Genomic DNA, 11,321 nt, shown 5'->3' on the forward strand with positions numbered 1-11,321 from the left:
ATTTTTGCATTTTATCTTTATTTAAAAAAAAATTTATTCTAATGAGTTGGGTTGGCCGGATGTGGGTGGTCCCACCAATAAGGTGGATGTGACGGAGGACTCTTGTCATCTTATTTCGAAAGTCAAGTGTGCCCCACGTTATTTTCTCCCCCTTTGGGGAAGCGACAAAGCTTGACAAAAGGTTGGGCGTACGCAAACACGTCCCATGCCCTTTTCATCCTCCCAGGTGGCATATATTAATTTTACCTCGGGATTTTTTTGAGAACCCTTATTAGTCTCTTGTTTATTCTCCTGATAACGATAATTATGCGTCCTTTCCACGTCACATCCAAGACCATGGGACGCCCCTTGAGATATTTTGCCTTCGGGCATCATGGATCGCATTAAGCAGGAATAGAGCAGACCCAGTGGGATGGGATTCATGATTTTTCTTTAATAGAATATTATTCTACTCAGCCATAAGTAGGCATGAAATTAAATTAGATACTTTTTGGGAACGCTTTCCTATTCCTGTTGTAGGACACTTGAACATGAAAAGTGGTAAAGTTTTCTCATGAATCCTCATCGTATGTTTCTCCCCATTTTAATCGGAACTTACTTGATGGATAGCGGAATTATAATCGATTCGATTTAAATTTTGGGAAACCGAATATGCATCCAGCCATATCGAGCTTTCGGTAATATCGTCAGTTTTAGGTGTTCATATGGATCCTTCAAATTATTCCATAATTCAAGTGGATCTTTCACAGGTAAATATTCAGTTTTTAATCCTTTATGGAAATGATGACGAAGGAAAATCATAGACCTGGCTTTATCTTGCTTGATGCTTTATTTCCTTGTTTAATAGTATCCCCAAGACCTTTAGCGTCAAGGTGAATATTAGCATCAAGAACCCATGATAAATAATTCTTTTCGGTAATTTCAAGTGCCACAAATTCAAGCTTTGATAAGTTTGACATAGTGAAAACTGGATAACTTGAAACTCAACATAAGGGTAAAAAGCAGAGCCTTATGCTGATAACGTGTTATAAAATAAAACCGAATACTAGAATAAGAAGCAATAAAGGCACAAAGAGTGAGAGGAACGAGCAGTGGTATTATTTCTTTTCTTTTACTATTTTGGGATGTCATTTTCAGAGCATGGCTATTTATAACCTAATGAAACTTGAGCAGAGGAGTTGCTACAGTGATAGCCAAAATAGCATCCACATGTCATTCATATTTGTTCACAACAAAAAAGATATTTTCTCAATGTTTGTTATAGTTATTGCAGCCACTAAAAATGCCATTGGACTGACTATAATTTCATCAATTTATCGTAATAGAAGATCAACTTATCTCAACCAATCAAATTTGATAAATGATTACAATGAATCATCTAGACTAATATTGGCAGATTAATTTTAATTAGCATATTTACTATGTAAGGTATACAAAACAAAGAAATCATGGTATTTTGGCCCTCTCTCATGTCTAATAATTTCTGCGTTCTAATTTATGTGATATTACAGTCTTAAAAAAATGATCTCTTTTTATATTTCTTTTTTAAATTTAACTTTATTTTTTTAAAATTTTATTTTAATGAGATAATTTTTTTCCCAAAGTATCAATGATTCATTTTAGACTACAAAATTCTAAAATTTTCCCCTTTTTTGAAATTTTTAAAAAATTGAAAATTTATATAAATTGAAACGAAGAAAAGTATTTTTATTTACTAAAAATAAAACAAAACTTTAAATTAAGTTATTTATATATTAACTACTAAGATTACTACATTGTAAAATGAAAAAGAATGTATATAAAAAGAAAAAGTTGGTATAGAGTAAATTATCCATAGACTTTGTTTCTTAAATTAAATAAAGTAAATGAAAATACGAAAAGAAATGGCAAAAAGTGACAAAATAAATAGATAGTGTAAATTAGCTGCTTAGGTGTCACGCCCTCTCTTCCTTTTGGTGAAAAAGGTGGAGTAGACAGTTGGCACCAGCCAAAGGTACAGACCACTCTTGTGCTGTCTGCGCTTCAAAAAAACTATTAGTGGTCGTTTGGTTCAAGGTATAAGGTGGGTTATCCCATTAATTTTTATACGCGTTTGGTATAAGGTATAAAATAATCCGGAATAAATTTATATCTGACATGCGAACGTGGTATAAATTAATATTAGAATAACTATGTATACTATGTACTTACTTATGCGGGATTATTTTATCTGTCTTTTAGATGGTATAAAATAATCATTCACTATGGGATAAATTAGTCGGGATTATAATGCGACTATTTCGACTAGCAACCAAACGACCCCTTAAAATTCCATGTTTCAATCCATCATGTGATGCTTGAGCACTACTCCCTCTGATTCAACTTATGTGAACTTATTTTCTTTTTAGTTCGTATCAAAATAAATGATCTTTTTCCTAATATGAAAATAAATTCACTTTATGAAATAATTTATAGCTACACAAATATTCAAGATTTATTTTGAATCACAAGTTTCAAAAATCTTCACTCTTTCTTAAATGTCGTGCTCAGTCAAAAAAGTTCACATAAATTGAAACGGAGGGAGTATTTGTTATTGATTGTTCAAAAGCTTCTTTAATTACAAGCATTTGCTCAATAAGTCAGTAAATCTTCAAGCATGTTTCTATTGAGGGTGATCTATATAATTAAAGGAGCTGATACGTCTTAAGTGATTAACTTATCTATGTAATAAGCATTTGAGAACACACGCAATTTTCTTTTTCAAAATTTGGTAAGAAAGAGTCGATAGGAGTGACTTTATCGTATGTATTTAATTAAAATAAACTTTTCTTTTTGAAATGTAATTAATGAAATTTGCTGACAAATTTAAGGATCGTCAATAAGTTAAGCCAAAATAAATTGATAGTGTAAAATAGGTGCTTTGGTACTTGCTTCAGGTGATACTTCAACACTATTTGTTATTGATTGTTCAAAAGCTTCATTAATTATACGCATTTGTCTTAATAAGCTATAAAACTTCAAGCATGTTTCTATTGAGGCTAATTTGTATAATTAAAAAAATTGACACATTTTAAGTGATTAATTTATTTACATAACAAGCATTCGAGAACACGAGCAATTTTTTTTTTTTTTTTTTAATTTTGAACCGAAAGTGTATCCAATAATAATACTTTATCGCATATTCACGTCTTCAATGAAGTAACCCCAAATTTGAATGTCTTATGATTTTTTTTTTTTAAATTTTTAATTTTAAGTTTAAGGGACCTCAACGTATTGAGCCAAAAGAAAAAGTTGTAGAGTAATTATACATAGAGAATTTTTTTTTTCTAATAAAGTACAATGGAAATATGACAAGAAAAAGCAAAAAGTGACAAAATGGTATAAAATATGTGCTTAGGGGTTAAGTCTTCTCTTCTTTTATTGGTGAAAAAAAAAGTTAAGAGTTGAGTAGGACACCAGCCAAAAATTGCAAACACACACACACACTCTTCATCATTGCCTATACACTTCAAAAAAACACCATCAAAATTCCATTTTTTTTCAATCCGCCATGTGATTCTTCAACAACCATTTGTTATTTGATTGTTCAGAACCTTTTTCTTGATCATCAATGGCTGAAACTAATTCCCAAAACTACCCTTCTATCCCTTCAAATTACATCTCCATAGCCCAACTCCAAGAAAGATGGCTAAAAGAGAAAGAAAAGAAGCAACAAGAAAAAGAAAAACAAGAAAAGGAAAATCAAGAAAAGAAACAATTGAAAACCCCATTTCATCAAAATCATCAAAGACATCAAAATCATCAAAGACATCAAAATCATAGTATAAAAAGTTGGCGTGAGGTGGGTTTGATTTCTAAAGAACCCAAGTTAAAGGAAGTGGAAATCACTAGTAGAGTGGTTAAAGAAGGTGAAAAAAACAAGAAAAAGGGCTATTTTGTAAATAGGAAACCTAGGTTTGAAAGAGATGGAAAAGAAGATATGGCTAACGTTTCAACTTTAGATGTGGCAGAGAAAGAAATCATGACTATGGTGAGTGTGGAAAACAGTGAAAAAGAATTATCTAAGGGGAAATGTAAGTGGAATAGTGAGAATAAGGAGGATCAAGAAGTGGCTTATGTATGCAGGGTGGAGGTGGTAGGAGAAAGCAGTGTAGGTAGGGAAATCGCGGGGCAGAAATGTAAAGTTGGGTTTAAGGGAATGAAGAATAGCAATGTGGAGCAATCACGAAAAGAACGTAGTGCAGAAGAGGACGAGGTTTTAGTTGATGTGAAAGAAAGAACTAATGAGAAGGAGAGAATGGGAGGTGCATTTCGTGACGAGGTTTTAGTTGATGTGAAAGCAAGAACTAATGAGAAGGAGAGAATGGGAGGTGCATTTAGTGACGAGGTTTTAGTTGATGTGAAAGAAAGAACTAATGAGAAGGAGAGAATGAGAGGTGCATTTCGTGCATACGGAGATAAGGAGGTCGAGGTTGTAGGAGAAAGCAATGGAGGTAGGGAAATCGGAGGAGAGAAATGTAGAGTTGGGTTTAAGGGAAAGAAAAATGGCGGGAGAAAGTGGGGTGATAGGGTTGAAGAAGAAAGCGATAAGGTAGACAGTGCGGAACTATCAGGAAAAGAACGTATTGTAGAGAAGGAGGAGGTTTTGGTTGATGTGAAAAGAAGAACTAATGGGAAGGCGAGAATGAGAGGCGGATTTCGTGCATACGGTTATAAGGAGGTCAAAGAAGTGGCTACTGTTTGTAAAATGGAGGTGGTAGAAGAAAACAATGTAGATAGGGAAATTGCAGGGCAGAAATGTCGAGTTGGGTTTAGGGGAAAGAAGAATAGCGTGAGAAAGATGGGTGATAGGGTTGGAGAAGCGAGCGATATAGCAGATAGTTTGGAGCAATCAGGACAAGAAAATAATGCAGAGAAGGAGGAGGTTTCAGTTGGTGTGAAAGAAAAAACTAACGAGAAGGCGAGAATAAGAGGTGCATTTCGTGCATATGGAGATAAGGAGGTCGAGGCTATAGGAGAAAGCAATGTAGATAGGGAACTCGGAGGGAAGAGATTTAAAGTTGGGTTTAGGGAGAAGAAAAATGGCGGGAGAATGATGGTTGATAGGGTTGGAGAAGTAGACACTGTGGAGCAATCAGGACAAAAACATAGTACAGAAAAGGAGAAGGTTTTAGTTGATGTGAAAGAAAGAACTAATGAGAAGACGAGAATGAGAGGCGCATTTTGTGCATGCGGTGATAAGGAGGTCGAAGAAGTGCCTACTATTTGCACGGTGGAGGTTGTAGAAGAAAACAAGGTAGATAGGGGAATTGCGGGGCAGAAATGTAGAGTTGGGTTTAGAAGAATTAAAAATAGCGGGAGAAAGATGGGTGATAGGGTTGGAGAAGTAAGCGATAAAGTAGACGGTGTGGAGCAATCAGGACAAGAACATAATGCAGAGAAGGAGGAGGTTTCAGTTGATATGAAAGAAAGAACTAATGAGAAGGTGAGAATGAGAGGTGCATTTCGTGCATACGGTGATAAGGGGGTCGAAGAAGTGGCTATGGTTTGCACGATGGAGGTTGTAGGAGAAAACGAGGTAGATAGGGAAAATGGAGGGCAGAAATGTAGAGTTGGGTTTAAGGATAAAAAAAGTAGCTGGAGAAAGGTGGATGATAAGGTTGGAGAAGTAAGCGATAAGATAGAGAGTCTGGAGCAATCGGGAAAACAGCATAATGCAGAGAAAGATGTACCTTTGATAGATTCAGAAGCTGGTTTGAAGATGAAGATTGAGAGAGATCTTGGGGATTTGTCATTGATTGATAAGAGTTATGGTCAATGGAGGTCGCATGTCAGCGCGTATGGTGACAAGTGGAGATATGGGACTTCCAAAAGGTATGAACAGCGAAGAACGTTGAAGCAGAAGGATAATAGCTTTGTATGGGTTAAAAAGGGGGAGTCTTCAAATGGTAAATATGCTGGCTTCCCTGTTTGAGTTCATATTACATGATGTGTTCTTTTTTCTGATAAGTTGTCACTTAAATGTGTTCTTTTGTTATTAGTGAATGCATTTCTAGTGACTGTGTTAAGCTGTAACAATGCTTTATGAAGTGATGTGTCAGTGGGAAAATGCAAGAACAAGTAGAAAGATAAGTGGGAATTAGGAAGCAAGAAATAGAATGTAGTATTATTGTTTCCTTCCATTTGTAAGGAGCTTTGCACTAATACTAATCGATAATATGGAAAGAGGAGGACTACCGCATACTGCTCTTTCAAAATTTCATCTGCATATTATGACATGTAAATTCGCGTTTAGTTTTTAATAGGATTTTTGCCAGGATTATAGTTGATGGAAAGGATTATATTAACACCCTTAGTATAGCACGATAGAAGAGGATTAAATTGTCATACAAGTTTAAATTGAGGTATGCTGCCTTTGCCTGATAGTGAAGCATTAAATGTTGAAGAATCTATTCGTCCTGTTCGTTTTGTTCCACCTACTCCAAGATTGTACTGTAAGTAATCAAATTGAGGTGAGAGTTTGAAGAGGGATTTTATTTTTGCAAGACTACTGGAGTGTAACATTTGAAATTACTTTATAGTAGGAACATATTTGGCACATCTAAGGCAAAGGTAAAAACCTGCTATATTGATACTAAAATCTAAAGCCTAAATTGCTTGTTGAAAGATCACAAGTTGAAGTTGAACTTAAAATATTGCTTGTTGTCCTACTCAACAACCAGCTTTGCTGATCCTTTTGATTGCTATTTCTTTTTTTTTTTTTTTTTTTGGGATAAGTATGATCTTTTTTTCTTGTTGCCATTCCTTATTGCTAGGGGGTGTTGCGGGGTTTACTGGGGGAGGGGGGGGTTGGGGGGACCGGCATTCTGTCTCCTGATAAAAGACTGCTTAAGGTTTTCAGCAACCTAGGCTAATAGAGCTAGTAAGTTGTTTAAGAACAAAAAAGACCTACCTTAAGGAGGCCTAATGGGTAATGATGTCGTGAATAAAAACAGGTCAAAGATTTACTGGGGTATCATTCTGTTCTTCCCCTCTGCTTTGACAGTGTTTTTGTGTTGGCTAAAACATGGACTTTTAGGAGAAAAAGTGCCATGTTTAAGGAGTAGTGAAGCAATAAATTCTTCAAAATTGGACTAATTTACAAAAAGACTAAGTAATTTGATGTTAGCAATTTCGAGGTTTACGGAAGTGAATCTACTTTCCTCAGGAACTATTCTTTCCGACTGCCAATTCCTTCTCTCGGGTTTGCTCTTGGGTTTGTCAAACAACTCTCATTATGTTTAGATAATCCTAGAAAACATGAAACATTTGCTATATTGAAAAACAAATTGCCTTCTGGGAACCCAAATATCTTCTGTTGATATGATGGTTAACCACGGTGATGCTGTTTGCACTGCCTAGCGGTGGAACCAATACCATTTTCGTCACAGATAAGTGATAAATTATCCACATAGAGAAGAGATAGCTTACATTTCACGTGACCTATCTATCAATTAATTCCAGGCCTCAAGCTTTGGTAGAGGCCTCCAAACTTCAACAAACCTGATTACTATATATATCCTAATAGCTTTATTTACTCCAAAATTATGTTGGGTGAAGGAACACTTTCAAAATTTTTGCACTGTCAATGAGGTAGAGCTGTTTTAGTTCTCAAATACTGATTCATCTGTAGCTCCGTCAGTGTACCTTAGCAACTGCATGCCTGGCCCTGCACCTCTCTATTTAAAGTCACCTGTCTTTGCTGCCAAGATTTTGATGATCATACTATTTCTGTAGTACTGATGTCATAAAACAGTTTAATGCTTGTATAGTTGTTTTTATACAACATATATTATGGCTGATAGTCATGCATACTGTGTTTATAATTACTGATCTCATAGCTTTGTAGCTCCTTCGGTGTTTAAGGACTAGAATGGATATGTCAATGTACCTCATAAAGAGGATGCAATAGAAATAATTTGATTTTAGTACTGGATGGGCTGGCACAATCTGTAAATTTTGGATAGTAATTTACTCAGCTTCTTGGCCATGCTGGATTTTCTTTTGATGGCCTTACTTTTTTCTTCCATGCGAATGGACTAGGAAGAAACAAAAGAACCCGTTTGGCCATGAGAATATTTGTCTGTGTTTTTGGCTTTCCGATAGAAGATTATTCTATTGTCTTATGTCTGATTATACTTAGAGACAGTTCACATTCGGTTGATATCTGCTTGGTTATAGGTTATGTTTGATCCTATTGTAGAGTCTGTTACCAAGTGGCTTCTTTTAGATCAAATTAATGACTGGAGCCTGGATAATCATACAGAGGAAGATGATACAGAATTTACAATATTCTCTCTTTTCCAAATAAAGTAATTTATGATAAGGATAAAAATGTACTGGTGTGTATATCTTTGACATCTATCAGTATCATCTTCCTTCAACCTTGTATTCCTGATCAGGATTAGCATGTTCCATGGAAAGAAAGGGTGCAGCAGATTTATTCCCTAATTTAGGGCCAATAGGTTGATACTTTTTCTTTAGAAATAGGAAACAGATCACACTAATCAGGATTACGAATAGACTCTGAAATGTCGGCATTGTGCTTCATATGCTTGTTCACATCACAAGTCTATAGTATATGTAATTGGCACGTTATATATTTTCTCAAGTTTTGACTTGACAAAATATATGATGTATCAATTACGTCTAATGTATTTTGCCAAGTTTTCTCTCTGCTTAAACTTGAAAGAATGTATGACATATCAATTGCATATGCTTTACTTTGTCTAGTTTTCTATTCTCTCCTACCCTTGCATTTTGGTGAGCATAGCTGTTACAAAAAAGATAACAGTACCTCATCACATTTAAATGTGATAACTTGCTCATGCCTTCATGTATGAAACAGTAGCCTACACTAAAGCATCATTAATTTTTTTGTTACCTGTCTAACTTAGAGGATGACATATTGTGTTAGCTTAATCTCAGCAACTTTGTACTCTAATCCGATAAGCTTAGCATGACTGTAATTCCTCTCAGCTTTTATTTTTTGAATATTTACATTCTGCTTTACTGAAACCAAATTTTTCATCTCTGTTAAGGTTGATTTTTCAAGCCAAATCACAAGTCGAATTAAGCTGTGCTCTCAGTGAATCAAGTCAGTTTCGTTACAGAAGCGGCTTCTTATTCATTGCTTTGACCAATTCAACTTCATTCTCACAGGGAATACAAACAACTCTACATGTAAATTTGCCAGCAGTTGTTTCTCCCATAGTCTTCTTTCTCGTATTTCTCGTATAAAAGACTGGTATTTCTCCTCCCCCTTTGACCCTCTTGCAGCTTCATATTAAACTGTAAATGAAAATGATGTCAAGTCTTTTGAACATATTAATCATGGAGTATGCATTTTGTGAATGTCAACTTATTAGTGGCGACCCCTTTTGAACATTCTTTTTCGTAGTTCTTGTGGCGACTTTATTCAGTATTTGTGGCAACTAATGTCACTATGAAAAATACTAGTAGTAACTGTTTTAGGGGTTATAGTGACTCCTTGAGCACAAATTGGATTTCAGAACCTCTTTGATGATTAGACGGGACATGGCACAACTTCAGCTTACTGTGAACATGACCTTAGATAGAAAGGTGTGGAGGCCGAGGGTTAGGCTAGAGGTTAGTAGGTAGCCTAGTGAACTCCGTAGCGGTAGTATTAGGTAGTAGCCGTGTAGTTTCGTTTCTTCAATGTGTATTACTCCCTCCGTCCCAATTTATGTGATATAGTTTGACTGGGCACGGAGTTTAAGAAATAAAGGAAGGCTGTTTAATCGTGTGGTCTAAAATAAGCCAAAGATATTTGTGTGGTTATAGATCATCTCGTTAAGCGTAAAAGGTAAAGTTTAAAGTTAAATTGTTGTCAAATAAGGAAATGCATCATTTTTTTTGGGACAAACTAAAAAGAAAAGTGCATCATATAAATTGGGACAGCGGGAGTACTATTTCTTACCTCATTTGCTTTTTTATCATGCTATTTTTGTTGCCATATTTCTCTTGATGCCATGCTTTTTACCTTGATAGTTGTCACATCATTGTTTTTTCTTTCGATCCGAGAGTATCGGAAACAACCTCTCTACTCCATAAAAATAGGGATGAGGTCTGCGTATATCCTACCCTCTCCAGACCTCACTTGTGGGACCACACTGGGTATGTAGTTGTTGTTTGGTAGAGGACTAGAAAGTTGTTTATACTTCAAGACTTATTGTAGATTGACCAATTACGATTTTTCAGCTTAGGCTGGTGGAAGTTTATTATAGGCTCAGCTGGTTCTTGTTAATGCAAGAAAAATAACAACTGATACAAAATAAAATAAAACTACAAAGATGTAAATTTACAGTTATCTTTGGTAAAATATAATACCTCATACTGTAAAGTGGTAATTAGATTATTTTCCTTCTCTCTATTTCCAACTGTTGTGACAGCACATTGGAAGACTATGGTTTTTTTTTTTTTTTTTGAGACTTGAAGCACATTGGAAGACTATGGTTTTAACAGTGGTAAATAATTATTTACGTTGATAGTGTATAAAAGTTAAACTATCAATACCTACTGGTGAGATAATAGTCAAAATACCCCCCAACGTTTGACCAAAATGCCAACTACACACCTAACCTTTGCGTTGGACCTATTACCCCCCTGAAATTTTTTTTTTTTTCGGATTAAAACGCCCTTTTTTGTAAAATACGATGTGGACAAGAGCGTGAATACACCGCTCGGTGGCGCGTTATAGCCTTTAAAAAAGAGCATGTGACGTGTTTTGGAGCGCCAACCGGATTTTGCCACGTAGATGCCATGTAGATTAATTTGAACTCCCTCCATTTTTACACCCAAACGGCTACTTCATCTTCTTCTTCACCCATTTAATACCCATCTCCATTTTTTTGTCAAAAAAGCAAACACTCCATAACTTCAACCACTCCAATCGTTATACCTCTAAAAATCAACACCTTAATCGCTCCAATCGTTGGAAAGAGGTTCGTTAGCTAGGGTTTATTTCTCATTTATTTCTCTTTAAATTTTCGTTCATGTGAAATTTATTGTTTTAAATTTCTTGAGTGATTCTTGCTCATATTTAGTCATTTTTCATTTCTTAGGGTTTGTTATGGAAAAAATTGACCTTGGTCGATTGTGTATGGATGAGAGTGATCCTATGCTTAGAACCGTGGTCCAATGTCAACACGGGAATTTGTTGCAAATGCAAACTTCTTGGTCTAAAAAAACCCTGGAAGAAGATACTGGTCTTGTCCCTATTATGGTGTATGGTCTTGCTCCCATTTTTTGATTTATTGAAAAATTAAATTTGTAAAATTATG

The 11,321-nt window shown here is 35.3% G+C and overlaps 1 protein-coding gene across 2 annotated transcripts; it reads left to right on the plus strand.

The window, feature by feature from the left end:
- Positions 1–3,382: 3,382 nt before the first annotated feature.
- Positions 3,383–9,378, plus strand: LOC132041027 (uncharacterized). 2 transcript variants are annotated; one of them, XM_059431769.1, is made up of 3 exons: positions 3,383–4,300; positions 4,367–5,927; positions 9,060–9,378. In XM_059431769.1, exons 1-3 carry the CDS (start codon positions 3,590–3,592, stop codon positions 9,062–9,064), a joined length of 2,277 nt encoding a protein of 758 aa, XP_059287752.1. In that variant the 5' UTR covers positions 3,383–3,589; the 3' UTR covers positions 9,065–9,378. The 2 variants fall into 2 exon arrangements, with proteins under 2 accessions (XP_059287752.1, XP_059287751.1); XM_059431768.1 differs by having other exon boundaries at positions 3,383–5,927.
- Positions 9,379–11,321: the final 1,943 nt, after the last annotated feature.

Source organism: Lycium ferocissimum, chromosome 12 (assembly GCF_029784015.1).
Source record: "Lycium ferocissimum isolate CSIRO_LF1 chromosome 12, AGI_CSIRO_Lferr_CH_V1, whole genome shotgun sequence".
Lineage (NCBI taxonomy): Eukaryota > Viridiplantae > Streptophyta > Magnoliopsida > Solanales > Solanaceae > Lycium > Lycium ferocissimum.

Coding starts and splice junctions, on each gene's coding strand:
- LOC132041027 (XM_059431768.1), top strand. CDS start 3,590: ATGGCTGAAACTAATTCCCAAAACTACCCTTCTATCCCTTCAAATTAC.